The following is a 21,270-nucleotide window of genomic DNA, read 5'->3' on the forward strand; positions in this document are numbered from 1 at the left end:
GCAACAGAGAGCTTCTGGACTGTAGGAAAATAAATATTAATTTAATTGGAAGCCAAAACTGTACCATAAGAAGTAGAGCTATAAGATCAGTCCTCTTTTGGGGGCCATACTGCTAATCATATAACCCCTTAAATATGTGGTCAGCCTTAAGGATATTAAAGTCATTGTGCTTCCTCTTCACTCACTCTGAGTTTTGTATTTGAAATAATTGAAGACCAGGAGGGCAAATCATTTCCGAACAGGTTAAGTGTCATATCTGTCACTTCAGTCATGGCCCTAGCAGTCCCTAGATCTCTTGCTCTGGTTACAGACTCATCTCCTAAATCTTAGAGTTACACACAATCCTCAAATAACTGGGTTTGTAAAATTAATGTGTCATAGTTGGAAGGAATCATGAAGGTCATTTAGTCCATCCACTGAATGGATTTAGTGTCCCAAAGGTTTTCGATTTTCTTTTCTGACGTAACACACAATAAATGACATTTACTTGTGTAACATTTTGACGTGGAGGCTGAGATACAACCCTGAAAATGTTGTAGGAAGTAAAGTTCCTATAATAATGATATTGCTGTAAATCTTACAGCCTTTGGGAAATAGCTACTTAATGTTTGATTCAGCATAGCGAAGATAGGCTGTTGATCATGGTCAGTTCCAGGTATGCCAGTTGTGACTCTGTCCAGGTTACTCAAGAAATTTGGAATGCAAATGAATGAAAGTGATTTAATTATAGAACTGACTTTGAATCTGCTGTCACTTATGTTTTAAAAGTGAACGGCTTGTTGACTTTCATTGTTTTTTGATACAAATTATTTGTAATATTTAACCTCTCAACTGATGATAACAAGGTAGTGCTAATTCCAGGAGGCTATTAGAGATTAGTAAGAATTTGTAATTTTTTTCCATCCAAGTTTACAGACTCCTGAATTCTAGTTCTGAGGTTAAGAACCTTTACAAAAGGGTTCAGGAAATTAGCCCAAGTAGGCCAGAGTAGGAACTTGGGGTGGGGGGAACCAATATACACAGATTTAGAATAGAGATACTGCCTAACAGGGTTTAGATCACAGACTTTGCCCAGAAGAGAATCAGCAAAAGCAGGATAGGACATGTATGGGAGGGCAGACCCAGGAGAATTACAGGGAGGTGTACTGCAGTCAAACCCATCAATCAGAGCCTGAAGCATCCCCACCCATATTCATTTATGTGAGTCTATAAATTCCCTTTATTGTTTAAGCCAGTTTCGGTTGGATTTTTGTATTATTTGTAAAGAACCAGAAGATTCCTAATTTTGGTACATTGGCCCAGAAGAGAATAGCTGTGTACTGTGAGCCAAATAGGAGCAGGGTATCCCTGGTATTGGTTACTCTAGAAAAAAGGCTAGAACAGTGGTACTCCAGAATCCTAAAGATTCTGAGGAGATGCCTCATGAGTCACGTGGGGGTGGGGGAAGGGAAGGATAGGGATTTGGGTTTTCCACTCTTCTAATTTTTATTTTTAAGTAAAAAAAATTATCTCCATTTTTATCTGTTTTATCTAATTTCCACATAATATGTAGTTTGAGGAAAGGGTGCTTTTTTTTTAGAGGAGTTTGAAACACTAGGATAAACCTGGGGACACTTTCAGCTGTTCTTTTGGCATGGAAGAACATACCTTCAAAATAACTGGGCATGTGACAGAGCATAATCAGGACTCAGATATTTCATACCTAGAAGATTATTATCTTTTCTAACAACAGCCATGCAAGGCAATTATTGCTACATTTAATAGGTGAGAAAGAGGTTAAATAACTTTCCTAAGGTCACATTGCTCCAGATTAGACAGGCTCAGGATTAGAACTCAGGCCCATCTGACTCCATGTTTTTTCCCACTGTTCAACCTTGAGTCACTAGATCATTATAAGAGACTTTTAATTTTCGATATAGTAGAGTCTTATTTCTTTTGTTCTATTGGGTCTGAGTTTAGAGACCAGAGGAAGGGAAAAGACATTGGAAGTTAGTGAGACTTAGACAGATATGCTCTGAGTTGGGTGGTTATGTCTTTTTTTTTTTTAAATAAATAAACTTATTTATTTATTTATTTTTGGCTGCGTTGGGTCTTCGTTGCTGCACGTGGGCTTTCTCTAGTGGCGGCGAGCGGGGGCTACTCTTCGTTGCGGTGCGCGGGCTTCTCAGTGCGGTGGCTTCTCTTGTTGCGGAGCATGGGCTCTAGGCTCAGGGGCTTCAGTAGTTGTGGCACACGGGCTCAGTAGTTGTGGCACGAGGGCTCAGTAGTTGTGGCTCGCAGGCTCTAGAGCGCAGGCTCAGTAGTTGTGGCTCATGGGCTTAGTTGCTCTGCAGCATGTGGGATCTTCCCAGACCAGGGCTCGAACACGTCCCCTACATTGGCAGGCGGATTCTTAACCACTGTGCCACCAGGGAAGCCCGTGTAGTTATGTCTTAAGAAGATAAGATTTTAAGAAGTACATAGTAGTCTTCATTATATAGGAATGATTTATAGTATTAGAGGCTCATGGAGCTCAGGAGAACCTTAGCTTTGCTGCATATAATGGAAAGACTCCCATAATATTTTAGAGTTTTTAAAATACAATTTAAAACTAATAATTTATAGTGACCTAGGAAAAGGTGATCTATTGCCATATTTAAACATCATGGTAAATATAAGCCTCCTAAAGCTTGCCTGAAAATCCCAGTGAAGATCACTGCCTGAAATTACAGGATATGCGTGTTAAGAATGTGACTGTATCACATTATTATTTACAGATATTTGAATTCAGTAATCACTTCTTAATTATTTACTTATTTATACACATATATAAAATATACACTTTCTTTTACACAGTGATATTTGATCATTTGGTTCTATGCATTTTTTCGTTTCAAGATGACTCAAGGAGAACTGCATCTAGTGCTATAACGGAAACTGGCCCTCCTGCGATGCCAAGGTTACCTTCCTGCTGTCCCCAGCACTCGCCATGTGGAGGGTCGTCGCAGAGTCACCATGCGTTAGGACATCCACACACAAGTTGCTTTCAGCAGCATGGCCACCATTTTCAGCATCATCACCACCACCATCATACTCCCCACCCAGCTGTCCCAGTGTCTCCCTCCTTTGGTGATCCCACTTGCCCTGTGGAAAGACCTCCACAAGTACAAGCACCTTGTGGAGCAAATAGTAGCTCTGGTACCAGCTACCATGACCAGGTATGTGGAATTTGATGAGTTCATCTTGATTTTTTAAAATTGTGGTTCCTTCAGGAGAAAAAAAAAAAAAACTAATGATAAAGTTTATATGCTAAATAAGTCATTCTTGTTGCCCCTGCAAGAGTGGCCTAATTCAATGATGTGTGATTTTTTTAAATTAAGTATTTAGGATTTTCTCATGTAAATTATTGCAACTAACTGAGGGGGCCAGGGATGTAGATAATTGGACGTGATACTAATTTTTATTCTGGAATGTTTTTAGGTGTTTTTAGTTAAATGTAGGTGGATCTAAATCTTTGGGATTTTTTTTTTTTTTTTTAGACATCTTTATTGAAGTATAATTGCTTCACAATGGTGTGTTAGTTTCTGCTTTATAACAAAGTGTTGAAACTGCAGTGTCAACCTAATTCATGAGAAATTCGGGAATTCTCCCAGTTTTTTTCTCCTCTACCCACCTCCTATTCTGCAGCCTCCCTATAATCTCCACTCATCTAGAAATAAACAGCCGTCTCAGATGCAAACCTGTGACATAGTTTCTTAGGAGCAGATGAGGTTTTTAGTTTGTGGGAAATTGAAATGTCAGCAAAAATTATAAGAAATTTTTTGCGAATTAAGTAAATTAGTTGATATTATTAGTGAGTGCTTGATATGTCAAATAATATTAAATTAATATTGGTGATCACATGGAGTAAATAAAGTGAGGTGTTATGTGCTATTTTAACTTTTGCTCCGTCATCTCTGTGTATAATTGTGACGTAAACCTTGGTGGTGCATACTTTAAAAAGCAAAAGATGTAATTTAAAACTGTAAGTGACACGTGCTAAAAAATGTGCTAGAAAAAAGTCAAGAAGAAGTTCAGAGCGCTGCTTTACTGTACCCTCTGACCTTTCCTAAAGTACTTGCTTCATCTTTTAAATTTTTGCTGGTTATCTCTTCTGGTTCTGACAAATTAAAAGTAATTAAGAAAGTGGGGTGTTCCCTTAAGAAGAAAAAACTAGCTGCTGATACCAAAAGGAAATTTGAAAGGGTTTAGTAGGAAATATTATTAAAGAGATTTTAGATGATGTTTTGGTTCTGATAACAGTTCTAAGTATTAACATCTATGGGTTGTCTAGACCTGTTCTACCTCTTGGGAATGAGGAAGCAACCTGAGTGAGTTAATTAGAGGAAGAATCTCTTTTGTGTAAAATATAGATGTAGCCTACTCACCTATCTCTAAGTAGAGGTATTTGGACTGTACACAAAACTTGAGAAGAATCAGCAGGATCAGGCATTCAGTGGTTATAATGGGTATGAAGGTAAACAGAGAATGCGGTTTTGGAAATATGAACGGTTTGAGATTGATGTAGCTATTTGTAGGACTCTGAAATTAGCCACATGCTCATGAGGTAGCCTCGTATAGTCTCCGTTTGAGACCTGTGTGGACACAGCAGGAAGTTGAGGAGAGGCAGACTGATCTGAGGATTTATAATTGTGTGGATGTCTTATGATTGAGTGTCAGACTATAGATAGGCAGAGAAAGATTGGGGAGGATTAGGCTTGATGAGAGAAGTTGCAGCAGTCACTTGACTCTGTACTCTACTGCTCCTTTGGATGTAGCTTTCTCTTTTGAGAGAATAGTTTAATTAGTGCTATGCACTACTTATGGGATGTGTAAAGTAATATTTGCCATTTCTGTGCCATTTTGCTTACCCTCCCTTTTCCTTCTAGAATAATAATTGAATGAACTGTTGGAATTGTGAGGAAGAGGGTTCTCTGTGTTGATTTTTCCCCTTTTATTTTTATTCTCTACTTTTAACTTTACCCTCGGTTCCTTCTAGGAGGACCTTCACCCTACTTTACTCACTCCCTGGGAGTGTTCTTAATCACTGACTGGAGAAGAAGATAGGAAATTTTCTCACCTTCATAGTATGTGGATATTCCAGTCCATTTGCCAAATTTTAACCTAAATAGGAAAATACGGAAAGTATTTGAACCATAAGTAATAATTCACAATCTTAAAATATTACTCTTAAACCTTATTTATTCAAATTGGGAGCATATATTGTATTTGCCAACTCAAAAGAAAGAGCCCAGACATTTACTTAATTGATTGTAGACACATAATATAGAAGAGGAAAGTAGCTCTTTCTTTTCACCTTCCTATAGCTTCTCCTGTACCATCATCCTCCTTCCCTTTTAGTATCCAGAGTTTCTCATGTTTCTGTTATCCTCTGAGCTGGGAGGCCATTGAAAGTACAAAGACAACTCTGTCTCTAAAAAATAATAATAATAAAACAAAATAAATTTTAAAAAAGTACAAAGACCACTATGGTTCCTCACTGGGCTGGGTGACCTGGGCCTCTAATAAATGCATTACCCTGGCTTTCCTCACCTCTAGCCCCTCATCTTTCAGTATTGAACAATTCCTGCATGTGATTCCATATATAACATCTTTATTTTCTTTAATCACATTTTAAAAATTACAGCTGTACTGAACACTAAGCAAAGACTTGTATTTAAAATACTTAAGAATATAAAGAAGCAAGTCTGTTTCTGTAATCTGCTCTAGAGTAGAAGGTAAAGTGTTTTACTAAGGACTTTTCAAAGTGCTCCGGGGAAAAAACTTAATTACTTTTGAGTAGAGATGGAATTTAGACTCTTTGATTTTCCAACTTGGTAAATGGGCCTTCCCTAAAATTATATTCCTAATAAAAGTAATCATGGTTTAATCTTTTTTTTTTTTTTTTAAGCGAAAAAAGTTATGAGGAAAAGCTAGCTAATGGTTTAGCTTGAATAATCTTAGGGCCTTTGTTATCTTGGATAATGTTTGCACTATTAGAGTTTCAGTTGAATGCTTGCTGTGTACAGTTTAAAAACAGAACAAATTTTTACCTGGAGCCTTAAATGTTTTCAGTGGTATGATTATATGTTTTGTAAAGGAGTCCTAAATTACCAATCAGAATTTTGGGGTAAAGGAGGATATGGAAGTATGATTTAAAAGTTTCTTTCTCTCTTAAAATCTAGATAATGGAAGAGAAACAGATCTTAAAATAATATATTAACTTTTGTTCATCTTACAGCATGATCTCATGCTTGATTATTTAAAATTGATTATAGATTTTAAGTGTATGAGCACTAGAATTTTTACAGTCCAAGATGCACACAGTATCTTCTTGGTGCTCAGTAGGTCTTCACACTCAAAATTTTTACCAGTTTTAAATTCATAGATTCTATTTTTCTAGATTGCATTAGGAGTACTTTTATAATATAACATGAAACAATGTTTTGACCAAATTTCAGAAAGATAAAACATAGTTCCTCTTTATACAGCAGGCATTGCCAGTAGACCTGAGCAGCAGTGGTATCAGAAGTCATGGAAGTGGTGGTTTTCATGGAGCATCTGCCTTTGACCCCTGCTGTCCTGTTTCCTCTTCCCGAGCTGCAATCTTTGGCCACCAGGCTGCTGCTGCTGCTGCCCCGAGCCAGCCATTATCAGTAGATGGTTACGGATCCAGCGTGGTTGCACAGCCCCAGCCCCAGCCCCCTCCACAAGCCTCGCTGTCATCTTGCCGACATTACATGCCGCCTCCTTGTAAGTATGAATTTAACAGGCAAAGAGCTTAGAGGCACATAGATGAAGCATCGTCCTCTCCTCATGAAATAACCTTTCAGCAATACTAGTTTATAGATTTTTAGTACCTCCTTGGCCTAAGAGTGGAGTGTATTTTTCCTCTTTCATCCTCCCTTTACCTCACATACCCAAAACAGTCTTCTAAGGCAAAAAGGGCAGATGTTGTTGTAAAAGGTCTGGGAAAATAATAAAAAGTGTATTTTGTCGTTTGACATACTAACATTTACATTTTAATTAATATCTATGAACTCGTACATTGAATGGCACCTTAGATTCCTATAAAAGGAAATTTTAAGGAATTAGATTTATTCTTTAGGAGTAAAAGGAAATTTGAAAGTTTAGTAGTCATTTCTACACATAGGAAAGTAAACTTGGATTAAGAATTCTGAAGCTTAACTGAGGCACAAGAGAAAATTCCTTGACAGAAAGCTTTGCCAATTGCAGAAAGGTTTCTGTACTCATTTGATGCAAGCAATTAAAGCAGAATCAGACGTGGCTTTTCTAAAGAAATTGAAATCTATGAGATACCATAAGAAATGAGAAATACCCTTAGGCTGTGTAACATATATTTATTGCTCTGTTAAATCATAGGTTAATAGTCAGATGGAAACTTATTAAATACTTTGATTTAAAAGAAACACTGAAAATTCATGCCAGGGGTAAACCAGAAAGTTGGCAAGGAAATTTGCTTTTGTTCTGATTACATGCAAGGGATAATTTTCAGTTATATATCTTCTTAGATCTCTTCTTCCAGTCCTATAATTTTTAAAATCTGGGTCCTGCAGGCACAGCTGGAGTCAACCCAGAATTTGTACAATGAAATCTGGTGATATATCACTTTTCAAGAATGCAACTTTAAAGTATAAGGTAGAAAGAAGGTTTTGAAACGAGTTAGTTTTTGCAAAGTATTGACCAGTGGGCAAATTCTGTGTGTGAACACTGGTATGATGTACTGGCTGTTCTGGAATACTTGTTGATATTCATCTTTAATTGATTATCTTTTTTTTTTTTTTTTACAAGTTCTCTAGGGTTTTACATCAACTAAACCAACAGAACAATGAATTATTTTCAAAGAAGTTTTAATATTATTGCAAAGCTAAAGAATGTCACTTTTTTAAATTAATTAATTTATTTATTTTTGGCTGTATTGGGTCTTCGTTTCTGTGCGAGGGCTTTCTCCAGTTGCGGCAAGCGGGGGCCACTCTTCATCATGGTGCGCGGGCCTCTCACTATCGTGGCCTCTCTTGTTGCGGAGCACAGGCTCCAGACGCGCATGCTCAGTAGTTGTGGCTCACGGGCTTAGTTGCTCCGTGGCATGTGGGATCTTCCCAGACCAGGGCTTGAACCCGTGTCCCCTGCATTAGCAGGCAGATTCTCAACCACTGCGCCACCAGGGAAGCCCTAATTGATTATCTTTTATTGAGAACTCAAAATGTGTGGTTTTCTCCCCCTCCCCTTTAAAAATAATATACTGAAGCAATTTATAAGTGTATCCGTTCCCCTTTTATGTCCTAATAAAAAAATGTTTTAGACTTAAACTTGTTTTACTTTTATCATAAAAGTAACTGGTGTACACCCTAAGAAATTCAAACTGCAGAATGATATAAAATGAGAAGTTAAAAGCCCTTCTCCTTTCTTCCCACTAATGCTAAAACCTCAGAGGTACCAACTGTTTATAGTTTATTATAAAACCTTTTGGAAATTTTCTTTCTCCACACGTTATTATGACATCTCTTATTATGACATATCTCTCCTTTTTAAAAAAAATGGGATTATATCAAACATAGTATTTGCCTCTTGCTTTTTCATTTTTGATGTTTTTAAAATTCAACAATACATCTTAGATTTCTTTTCATATTAGCATAAAAAATCTAGCTCATTGTTTTTAATACCCTCATAATATTCCATTGTATATTAAATTAGTCCTCTGTTGATGGACATTTAAATTGTTTGTAGTTTTTTAGTCTGTCTGTAGGGTAACTTCCTGGGAGTGAGATTGCTGGGTTAAAGTGACATGCTGAACTTTTAAGAAGCAAGATCAAGAACGTTTTTTTGTTTGTTTGTTTTTACTGGCAAGAACACGTAAAATAGAGAAGAAGCAAAATGGTCTGTGGGAAGGCAGAATATGTCACCTTTATACAGTGGTTAGTAATTGTTTTGTTTAGATAAACAGTGTATTATAATGATGGCTGAATTTTTCACCACACACAAAAACTGGCAACTATGTGAACTGATGGATATGTTAACTAAACTGATTGTAGTAATCATTTCATGTGGTATACATGTGTCAAATTATCATATTATACACTTTGAATATATTGTTGTATTTGTTAATTATATGTCAGTAAGGTTGAAAAAAATAAAATGATTAATGAAGAGTTAAATAAACTGATTCATTCCAAAACAAGACTTTAAAATTCTGTTATATTTGTGAATATTTTTTCTTGTATAATGACTATAGAAGTAGAAAACCTTGACATGAAACTGGGAAAAATGCTCTAAATTTGAGGAAGGATAGTTAACAATGATAAAACTTAGTGACTTCCTTTTTGATGACCAAGAAGTACTGAGCTTTGTGACTTCTTAGAGTAAAGCATTGATTTGAAAATATAACTTTTAGAAAATCAGTTTAAAAATACGTCACAACTTACACTGAGCTTATTGAAAGTTTCCTTTAAATATTGTGAATATTTAGTGAATATTTCCTTTAAATATTTCCTTTAAATAACAATACATACTAGCAGGGTTTCCTTTGAAGTATGGCTGAATGAGTCCATGGTTACCTGACTTTCACCACTGATGCATGAATCAAAGCAATTAAAAATTGAAGGCAGTCTTTCTGTAATGAAACTAGAGAATAGCTGTAGCTCCATACCAGGCTACCAAGAAAAACCTTACAAATAAAATGAAATTAGAACTAAAATCCAAAGAGGAGACAAACTTATTTTTAGACCTCAAACAGATGCACATCTCTTAGAGTAAGAGAGAGACATATTCCTCTGAGGGACTTTTCAACAGTCACTTTGCAACATAAAGATTCAGGATGAAGAAATGGGCGAAACCATCTTCATAAAGGCTGATTTCCGTGGCAAGTTCCTGGCAAATATGCCCCTTCCTTCTTAATGTAGCACAGGAAAAGTAGCATGGGGCAGGAGGAGATGTGCACTAATGAAAGTATATGTTTGCAGTTGTGCCTAGGACTCTCAAGTTGCTTTCCTCTCTGTAGTGCTCTATAACCAGTAAATGACAAAGGAAAACAAGATTTATGTATTTATAAGTATATAATTTATACATTTGATTATACAAAAGCAAAATACTTGAGTATGGCAGAGTAAAATTGATAGGAGACAATTTGGAAAAATGTTTATACTACCTTATTATGACAAAGCTTGCATGTATACAAGGAATACTTATAAACAACAAGAAAAAGGTGAATAATAGGCTAAGAATATGAATAGATAATTCTGGGAAGAAATGTTAAGTGGTAAATAAATACATAATTTTTTTCTGGTTAGCATTTAAAAAATTTAGTGATAGTGTAATTAGGCAGGAACTCTCATGTACTGCTGATGGTAATTAATTATGTAAACTTTGGGAAGGGTGTTTTGTCAACCAGTATCTGAATTTAAATTATTCTCTCAGACTCAGAACTGCTTATAGGAATTTATACTACAGAAACTCTCTGTGAGCAGTGTGTGTGTGTGTGCGTGTGCACGTGCATGCGTGTACACACTCGTGTACATGCATGTATGAAAGAGCACAAGGGGAATCATACAGATGTTTATTGAAGCTTTGGATTGCTTCCAGTTTTTATCAGTGGCGATTTCTTCAATAAATTTTGGTGCATTCCTATAGTGGAATGCTGTGAAGCTGTGAATGAAGTAAAGCTATATATATTGACATGAGAAGATACCTATGATTACTCAAAGAAGAAAGCAAGATGCCAAACAGGACTAAGCAGACTCAAGCATTGATAAAGTATTCATAAAAATTAAATATGTGCTAATATGTCTGTAAAATATAATAGGAATGTATTATGCCAATATGTGCTCAACTCTATGGTGCCTGTGCTTTTCTTACAGATGCTTCTTTGACAAGACCACTTCATCATCAAACCTCTGCCTGCCCCCACTCTCACGGAAACCCTCCTCCTCAGACTCAGCCTCCGCCTCAAGTGGATTATGTTATCCCTCATCCTGTACATGCTTTCCATTCTCAAATATCTTCTCATGCAACATCTCACCCCGTGGCACCTCCACCTCCAACGCATTTAGCCAGTACCGCTGCACCAGTCCCTCAGCATCTTCCTCCCACACACCAGCCAATTTCACACCATATTCCAGCCACAGCACCTACAGCACAGAGACTGCATCCTCATGAAGTGATGCAGAGGATGGAAGTTCAAAGAAGGAGAATGATGCAGCATCCAACGTATGTTTTATGTTTTTAAAAGAATAATCACATCTTATTCTTTCGCCTTCTATTTCCATTGGTCTTTAAACCTGTAAAGTCTTTAGAAGTGATGTAGCTATCCTCAATTAATAGTGATGTAACTTAATCCTCAATTCACTGGGAAATTAATTCTTTACTAACCAGAATGTTCCTCCGTCTTATCCTGAGTTGTAGGTGCTGACAAAAAAAATCTATATCAGGTTATTTAATAAAATCAAAGCCCTTTCAGGATATAACCCAAGGTCATTTATTTTTGCAAACTAATCTCTTGTTTGTTTCTTCAGTAGTCCATACTAAAGATTAATGTTAAAATTGGTGATCCTGAGTAACAAGATGTAAAGTTATTAAAGATTGAATTTGATTTATTTTATGTTACCAACCAGAGGGAAGAAGGGTATTAGTAGAAGTTTTCAACAGCTGACATTGAAAAACTAGTCTTACTAAGTTAGTTTATTTATAAATTTAAATATTAAGATATTCCCCGAACATTATGAAAAGACTATAATTGAACTTTTTGTTTTCTTTTGAAAATTCAGGATCTGATAGTCTAATTTAGGGCAGCGTACTTTGTTGGTCTAATTCTGCCTGCCTGTTTTGGTAAATAAAGGTTTGCCTGAAAACAGCTGCACTTGTTCATCTGTGTATTGTCTGTAGCTTCTTTCACACTACAGAAACTGTGTTGAGTAGTTGCAACAGAGACCTTGTAGCCTGTAGAGCAAACAAGATTAACTATTTGGCCCTTCCAGAATGTTTGCAAAACTCTTGATCTAATCAGTAATCTGTAACTTCTTTCTTTAGTTATATAATTTAAGGTTATATTCAGAATCTCCGGCTGTTTCTGCCATTCTAATATAGTGACCCTTTATATAGAAAGTTGCCAATTTCATATTCATATCTTCCAGTATCTAGAAAATTAAGATTAAACATGCAAAATCTGTAAATGTGTTTGAAACTAATAGTAAGAATTAGACTATAAAAAATGAATCCCTGGAACTGTTTTTTCTTAAGTGCCATTTGTTTAGAACTTTATGACCATTTGCATTTGTAAATTTGACAGACTTTAGACTAGAAAGAGAAAATATAATAAGCTGGGATGACAAATAAAGTGTGAATGGAGGTAATGTCAGTGCCCTGGATGTGTTGACATGTATTTGCGTGTGTTTGAAAAAAATGCACAAGGTTAAAAATTTTTTCTTAGAAGTTTTATCCATTAAAATGGATGAATGTTATTACAGTATAAAGGTGAAGCAAAATAAAATAGTTTCCATTTTTCTGCTTTATATGTTTATATAAAATAACTTTTTTGTGCCTGTAGCATATGCTGGAGTATTAATTTTTAAAATTTTATTTTCATTTAGTTCCTATTATTCTATTTAAAATATTTGCTGTAAAGCAGTTATGCAAGATAATGTTAAAACTGCCTTTTTCCTTGGGTGATATTCGGATTGGAGGCATTGTAATAAATGAGCAGTGAGAATTTGTGGGATTATGGTTTCTTGATTTATTATTAATCATTAAATTATTTTATATTATGTTTTTATAATTTATAGAATTAATTTCAAGACTAATCTGTAGATGTTTATAATGTTAATACGATATTATTTTTTCTACACTAAGAAATAACCAATTATTCAATTATTTCCAGTGGTCTTTTTGTGTTCTGTGTTTCCAGGCGGGCACATGAACGCCCCCCACCCCATCCACATAGGATGCACCCAAACTATGGTCATGGGCATCATATTCATGTGCCTCAGACTATGTCCTCACATCCTCGACAGGCTCCAGAGAGATCTGCCTGGTCAGTATCTTGTTTATTTCAAAGCTATGCTCAGTTTCTCCTGGTGGAAACCTGGAAGAGATACTTTGTAGTGGAATGCTTAGAGAAGGGTAGTGTGGAGAAACTGAATTCCAGTTTATCTGTGAAGCACTGTCTCTGGGTGAGTCCTAAGAGACCTGGAGAGGAAAGAGTAGCAGCTTGAGTTCTGGGGCAGGAAGCGTGTCAAACAGGAGTAGAGCTTTTTGGTTGTTGTTGTTTTTCAGGGATCTACCGTCAAAAGTTAACTCCCTAAACTTTTCATAACTTCTTTATCCACCACCCCCCACCTTTGTACTCACATTTGCTGTACCACCCTTAACCCCTGCTGTTGACAGGGAAAATCCAGCCAGCATCCTCTAGGCTTGTGTTCTTTCCTAGAGAATTGGAAGCAGATTTGCAGTAATTTTCTTCCTGGATCTGTTGTCTGTAGGCAGTCATTGAGATCTTGATCCACAGTGACTTTTGAGACAAAACATAAAATGAGAATAAATAAATGAAGATTTGGCATTTACCAAATTTTACTCTTTCTAAAATTTTGTTTACCCTTGCTTTATAAGGTAATTGTCCTTGATGCCAACAGTCCAGAGGCACTGTCCAACAAACGGAAGACCTGGGAGCACATTCATATAAACCAAAAAAGTAACCTCTATTCTATACGCTCCTCAAGAAGAATCAGACTTTTAGATTGGAAGGAACCTCAGGGGCCATCCATTATATTTCCTTCCTTTGTGAGATATGAAACTGAATACAAATGCTTTGCTCCTCATGCTCACAAAATTGGATCTTCGAATTTTAACTCCTAAAATGAATTTGAAATTATTAGTTATATCCTTTGGGCTAAATTATCTTTTTTTCTCAGCTAAGTAAGATAAGAATCTTCAGATTACTTTTAAAAATGTAAACATAGGGCTTCCCTGGTGGCACAGTGCTTGAGAATCTGCCTGCCAATGCAGGGGACACGGGTTCGAGCCCTGGTCCGGGAAGATCCCACATGCCGCGGAGCAACTAGGCCCGTGAGCCACAACTACTGAGCCTGCGCGTGTGGAGCCTGTGCTCCGCAACAAGAGAGGCCGCGATAGTGAGAGGCCCGCGCACCGCGATGAAGAGTGGCCCCCGCTTGCCGCAACTGGAGAAAGCCCTCGCACAGAAACGAAGACCCAACACAGCCATAAATAAATAAATAAATAAAAACAAAAAACAAAAATGTAAACATAATCCCCCATTTCTGTTGATAATAAAGACACTGTAAGGATGTCTAAAATTTAAACTGTCTCCTCTTTTGTCAGGGAACTGGGAATTGAAGCTGGAGTGACTGCAGCTACTTATACACCTGGAGCATTGCATCCTCACTTGGCCCATTACCATGCACCACCTCGACTTCATCACTTGCAATTAGGAGCTCTTCCTTTAATGGTAAAATAGGAACATTTCAAAATTCTGACATAGTTGCCTTCAAAAACTATTCTTCCTTTTCTAAATTAAATATTTTATTGGAAATATTTTTAATGTATTTGTTGTTAATAGGCGTTTCAGTAGAAGTTGAGAATTATTATTATTAGATTGAAACTGTGACATAAGAAGGTATTAGATATATTAAAACATGTGTTTGTATTTGCATTGTAAAATATACTCTTCGCAATGTAAAAAATGACAAATTTTTTTCTTTTGTATGAAGATGACAATCTTGTTCCACTCTCCCTAGGACATGTGATTTATTTTGTTGTAAGTGGTAATGGGTCTGTTCTAATGCATTCATACTTTATTTTCTGATCTGCAGAAGGACTGTATTAATTCTCTGTATCTGATTTGAACAGATTCAGATTTTGTCGATCCATTTTGAGTTCTAAAGAACAAATTCCACAAAAATTGAGTTTGCTCTTCACATAATACATATATTGTGTGGTACAGAGAAGTGAGTAGTTTTGTCTTGTAGGGGTAGAGGCACTGCAGAGAAGGTTGCCAAGACACTTTATTATACATGCAACTTCTAAGCAGGCTTTGGAAGAATTGAGAATGGTACTCTTACAGTGGCTACAGCATGTAAAGAGCTTTCAAATAGCATAAGCACAAGGAAATCCAAGTAAGTTGGTATTTCTAGATCTTAGGGGTGAGGGTCATTCAGCAATGAAATATCTGCTCTGCTAAGAAACTAGGACTCAGGAATCATTGAAAGGGGAATGTCTTGATCATATTTATGTTGTTAGAGTTATTTAATCAGGTTGTAGTTAAATAGACCACCTCTTTAGTTGTGTGTAAAATAGATTTCATGGTAGGAGAAGGATACTGGTTAGGACATTATAGTAGAAGAGATAAAAGTTGGTGAATGCCTGAACAAGGGCAGTGGTAGTTGACATAAAAATGATGGGATACATTTGAGTAATATTTAGGATGACTCCCAGATTTCTAGCTTTGGTTATTAGATATATGGTGTTGCCATTCACTAAGTTGGAGAATATTAGATGAGGGTTTAGGGAAGGGGTTAGGTGAGTTAGGTTTTGGACATATTGAATCTGAGATAATATGTGTATCAAGGTGGGATGTCCAGTAGGAAGTTAGGTTTATGGTCTGGATCTCCAAACAATAAACTGGTATCTGAGTTAAAGATGGGTTGTGATCTGTCAGTGTACAATATATATGTGTCACATATCTGTCATATTACATGAATCCATGGAAGAGGATTAGATTTCCAGGAAAATCTAATCTAATCTAATTTGTCAGACTGACAAGAGATTGAAAAAAACCTTGGAGAATAATAATACTATATTTAAATGATAATACTGTACTTCAAACAAAGAATTCCAAGAATTGGCTAGAGAAGTTGAGGAGAAACAAAGTTAGAATTATGTCAAAATAATATGGTCAGTAGCGTTTCATCACAAAAAAGTAAAGTTTGAAAAATGTTGAATGCATTTGGCATGGGAGTAGTTATTGGCGGCTTTTGTCAGAGTGATTTCAGTAGTGGTGAGGGATGGAGATGGGGTGCCTCTTAGATTACAGTAAGGAAGGTTAAAAAATGTGGAGACTGTGAATGTAAACTACTTGCTTTATAAACTTGGCTGTGAAGGGAAAGTGGGAAATAGGGTTGGCATTTGTTCCAGGATTAGAGAGGTAATTTAGGTTTGGAGAAACTTGAAGGTAATTTTAGGTTTAAGACAGAACAACATTAACATTAGGAAGGACTTGTTTGAAGATGTCGAGGAAAGGGGTGGGTAGCAGTTAATTACGGATGACCCAGGGTCGGGGAAGAGGAGGAGAGGGGAGCAGGTGATAGAGCTTACCTTTGAGTAGGAGAAAGAGGAAGCTTATCCCTAAAAGCTAGAGAAAGGAGGCTAGGGAGGGTTACAGGAGAAGTGCAGGTTTAAGTAATTTGGAAGGCAGGAGTTCCTTTCTGATTTTTTTCATTTTCCTTGGAGATGTGTAGGAAGTTAGATTATCTGCTTAAAGCTGGGTACTAGTGATCTTGATTATGAGGAAAATTGCAGATATTTAAATGCTAGGCTATTTGAAGGGTAAAAGTTATTGCTTATTTTAAATTCTTTTCCATGTGTGAATTGTCCTTTAAAGCTGTAAAACCTGCTAGAAGTATGTTGTGATTCAGCGAAGCTGATTAAAAAATAATTTTGGAGATTTATTTATAAAAATGGAAGAATGGTGCTCTGTCTCAGTATCTCCCTTTCCTAACGCTACGGTCAACTCTCGTTATTCATGGTAGTTATGTTGTGTAGATTTGCTGTGAACGCTGACTAAGCAGATAGTGAACTATTGGTGTGGCCAAAAAGTTCGTTCGGGTTTTTCTGTAACATCGTATGGACAAACCCAAACGAACTTTTTGGCCAACCCAATATTATTCCTAAGGGTAAATACAGCCCTAGGTTATTGCAGGCTTCTGGTCACAACAACCAATCAATGCATCACCTTGTTTTAATGTGTTTTTCTGTTTAGAGACACCTTATTTGACATATACTGTTGATTCATTAATATTGATCTCATGGCCAACAACACCATAACTCATGCCTGAATGAAGCTTATCTACACATATTTTCTGCATAAAGCACATCACAACCTTCTTGCACTTAGGAACACTAGCCAGCAATTAAGCATTTTGTTTGGGAGCCATTTTAAACAATAAAATGATCTATAAATAGCACAAAAATGTGACAAACGTCGCACTAGGTAGATTGCAAAAAAGACACTTGTTTACAGTGTAAGAGCTGAAACAACTAGGCAGGGTCTTCTTCCTCAGCTGGGAACACGTATTGGGCAACTCAGATTTTTTGCTGCTCTGTGCAGGTCCATGAATGACTGTGAGAGCATGACTATTGATTTTGGAGTTACAAATAAATTCTCTCAAGTAGGTGAGTTCACAAAAAAGAGATCCATGAATAATGAGGATTGACTATGCCTAACAAAAAAATTAGAAAACACTGTTAAAACTTTCACTAACAGAGCCAAACCAAAAAAGGAGCCAAGGGTACCTTTGGCTATTTGGGAGTTAGAGGAAGGGAAGTAAAACTTTTATGTTGAAGTTAAGTTTTGTTGGAAAATTTTGTGCATTTCTGTTTCTTAATACTGTTCAATAAAGCTCTCTGAAATTGATCAGATCTTATAAAATTTTAGCCTTTATACGTTTAGGCTACTAAGAACATCATTCTTAGGTTTGAGTATTTTCTACTTAGGATTCTTTGTGCAAAATAAATCAAGTAGAAGAGAATTGTTATCTCATGGAACTGCTGTTTCCTTTTTTTTTTTTTCCTTCTGATGACGGTTTGAGTTATTATAAAAGAGATCATTTTTGAAGAGGAACCTGTTAACAGAATGCTTTTTTGGAGCTATATATACTTATTGACGTTGATTTTTGTGAGAAGCTGGATGGAGAGAATTGAGTGTCTGAATTATTCAATGGTAGCAGCAAAACTTGAGCCTATTCTTAATTGATTTAGCCTATCTCTTCTACTAAAATAGGTTCCTGACATGGCAGGCTATCCTCACATTCGTTACATTTCATCAGGCTTGGATGGAACATCATTCAGAGGTCCTTTCAGGGGCAATTTTGAGGTATGTAATAAAATTAATGAAGATATTTGCCACAGTATCCGTAATGCAGAGAGAGAATATATGTAATATTAATATTTACAACTGTATAGGATTGCTGCAGTGGCTGGGGATCAGAAAGCAGTAAAATACCTGAATTTCTGATATTGCTTCTAGGGATTATTATAGAAAGGTTTATAAGTGATATTAATTTTAGTGTCAGAAGTTACCCAAGTATTTGAAGAAGAGTAAATGAAAATATCTAATACAGAAGAATGTAGAAATTTATTGAGTTAATATAAATATCAGATAAAGAACCATACTATTAAATGTGGGAGAAAAACCTTAATGCTTTTTTTTTTTTTTTTAAAGGGAATAGTTTGATTTGTTTATTTTTATTTTTGGTTGCGTTGAGTCTTCGTTTCTGTGCGAGGGCTTTCTCTAGTTGCGGCAAGCGGGGGCCACTCTTCATCGCGGTGCGCGGGCCTCTTGCTATCGCGGCCTCTCTTGTTGCGGAGCACAGGCTCCAGACGCTCAGGCTCAGTAGTTGTGGCTCACGGGCCTAGTTGCTCTGTGGCATGTGGGAACTTCACAAACCAGGGCTTGAACCCATGTCCCCTGCATTGGCAGGCAGATTCTTAACCACTGTGCCACCAGGGAAGCCCAATGCTTTTTTTTTTTAAAATAAATGCAGTAGACTTACGTGCTTTATTGAACCCATGTGATGTTTGTAGTACATTAGAATTGAGCAGTAACATTTTTTATATAAATCTACCCTTTGCAATATATCTGGGAAATCAGTACTATCATTTTTGGACCAATTCATTGTTTTCGATAGCTCTGATATTCTACTGTGTGGATGAATATAATTTAACCATTCTCCTAGAAAATCATTTAGGTTTTTCTAATATTTTCCTACTGCAATCGATGCCTAATGCTTTTTGACTAAGCTTAATTTTTAGAGAAGCATTGCTGTAGAAAAATAAACCTAAGTAATTCAGTTTTTCGCTAAATATCTTCTTGTGTGAATTTTCAGGAAGAACAAGTAATTTGAATATGATGTAAAGTTTTTTGTTTTTTTTTAAATTTATTTATTTTTGGCTGCATTGGGTCTTCGTTGCGGCGCGCGGGCTTTCTCTAGTTGCGGCGAGCGGGGGCTACTCTTCGTTGCGGAGCACGGCCTCTAGGGCACACGGGCTTCAGTAGTTGCGGCACACAGGCTTAGTTGCTCCGCGGCATGTGGGGTCTTCCCGGACCAGGGCTCGAACCCCTGTCCCCTGCATTGGCAGGCGGATTCTTAACCACTGCACCACCAGGGAAGTCCCTGATGTAAAGTTTTGTTTCTTCATGTCAGTTTGGAAGTTGGAGTCATTGGGACTTAGAACTATTGTTTGACTTGTTTCCCTATTTTACTACAATGATTTCATCTTTTACATGCATGCATACATGCTTACTGACGTACATGGTACCATGTGGTAGTCTGCAAGGATAACTTTGCCATACCACTTCAGTTGGCTGAGAAAAGAATTATAAACAGTCATTTGCCTTACCGTATATATGGCTTTTTGAATACTCTATTTACATTGCAGGTTTATAAATATGGAACTTTATTGCTTTTACAGTATTGACAGTGCTGTTCAAGGAATAATCATCCTGACTTTTAATACTAGTTATTCTTCACCTTCAGGAACTTATTCATTTGGAAGAAAGACTAGGAAATGTCAATCGTGGAGCATCCCAGGGGACAATTGAAAGATGTACATATCCACATAAATACAAAAAAGTAAGAATTTATTCTATGAAACATCTACATTATTATTGAAATGCATAACATTTAATATTATGGACTTCCTTTGAGTTTGTGGAGTCTAGCAACTACATTTTTTATTATTAAAACAATACATGCATATGGTTAAAAAAATTGAAAGTATGAAAATATATACTCTGAAGTCTGTTACCCTACTGATCCTAGTTTTCCTTCCCAGGAGAAAAATCATGCTTAAAGATTTCTTAGGTATTCTTCCACATATTTTTAATAATATGCATATGTATATATTTTTCTTTCACTTTTAAAAATAAAGGGGATAATATACACACATTTTTGCACATTTTCTTTTCATCCTATACCAGCACCTACAGATGATCCATGTTCTTTTTAATCGCTTATACAGAATTCCATCATACAGTAGCACCATACATAATTTAACTAGTCAGTTATTTTGATGGACATTTAATTGACCTACATTTCTTACATTCTACCCTTATATTCCTTATGTAGTATTACATCTAGAAGTTATGGACTAGGCATGTTAAATAAATTTCTTTCAACAGACGACAATGTTCTTTGCTATAGAGACTAATAAAGTGTGAAATTTCTGTTTATTGTATTTTTCATCCTTTTTCTAAGAGTATTAATGAGGTATAACCATTAAAGTCCTTTCAACTGTTTAAGCTAAATACTATAATTAGCATTAATTTTTTGAATGTTATTTGAAATATTCATTAGTAAAATAAAGTTTATTTGGCTGTGCTCATGATAGGACAAAAATAGTACATAATATTCTAATTGTGGATTGAAAACGATAAATTTCAAACTAATGAATTTCTGTTACTTTTAATTTTGCTTTTGATGCTCATTATTTAAGGGTCTTACAAGAACACTTAGTTGATAATACTCACTTAATTCATCCTTTAATTCATGACAGTTTTACCTGGGAAATAAGTTGTGGGTGAATGTGTGGTTTTGTTTTGTTTTGTTTTTCAAATAAACACAGACTTTACTCAGTTGTTCAATAATGTCATCTCTACTAATAAGGTAACAACTGATTGGTTCTCACAGAGGAAACTGCACTGCAAACAAGATGGGGAAGAAGGGACTGAGGAAGACACAGAGGAAAAATGTACTATCTGTTTGTCTATTTTAGAGGAAGGTGAAGATGTGAGGTAACTAGACACTAATTATCTAAAATCCATTGTCAAAACTGCACAAGATTTTATTTGAAAGTAGACCAGAACCCAAATAAAGATTACTCCTGGCATACCCTGTTACCAGTCTCTGACATGTAGAATTGCCTTCTTATAGTGAGTGAAAGAATAAAAAAGATTAAAGTCTCTGTATTAACAGCAAAGGGGTGTGGATGGGAAATATACTACCTGTTTTG

At 36.2% G+C, this 21,270-nt stretch overlaps 1 protein-coding gene across 15 annotated transcripts in view; it reads left to right on the forward strand.

The window, feature by feature from the left end:
- Positions 1-21,270, forward strand: part of RNF111 (ring finger protein 111) — a 91,852-nt gene that overhangs the window by 67,129 nt on the left and 3,453 nt on the right. For 5 of the 15 annotated variants that reach the window (XM_082445638.1, XM_082445624.1, XM_082445637.1 and 2 more), the window contains 8 exons: positions 2,878-3,197; positions 6,510-6,771; positions 10,893-11,241; positions 12,908-13,060; positions 14,365-14,491; positions 18,041-18,133; positions 19,797-19,892; positions 20,925-21,052. In XM_082445638.1, coding sequence (XP_082301764.1) covers positions 2,878-3,197; positions 6,510-6,771; positions 10,893-11,241; positions 12,908-13,060; positions 14,365-14,491; positions 18,041-18,133; positions 19,797-19,892; positions 20,925-21,052 — 1,528 coding nt within the window. Of the gene's footprint in view, positions 1-2,877; positions 3,198-6,509; positions 6,772-10,892; positions 11,242-12,907; positions 13,061-13,635; positions 14,283-14,364; positions 14,492-18,040; positions 18,134-19,796; positions 19,893-20,924; positions 21,053-21,270 lie in introns of those variants that run through there. The other 10 variants (XM_082445634.1, XM_082445626.1, XM_082445635.1 and 7 more) reach the window with 8 other exon arrangements.

Source organism: Balaenoptera physalus (assembly GCF_965194825.1).
Source record: "Balaenoptera physalus genome assembly, chromosome: 2".
Lineage (NCBI taxonomy): Eukaryota > Metazoa > Chordata > Mammalia > Artiodactyla > Balaenopteridae > Balaenoptera > Balaenoptera physalus.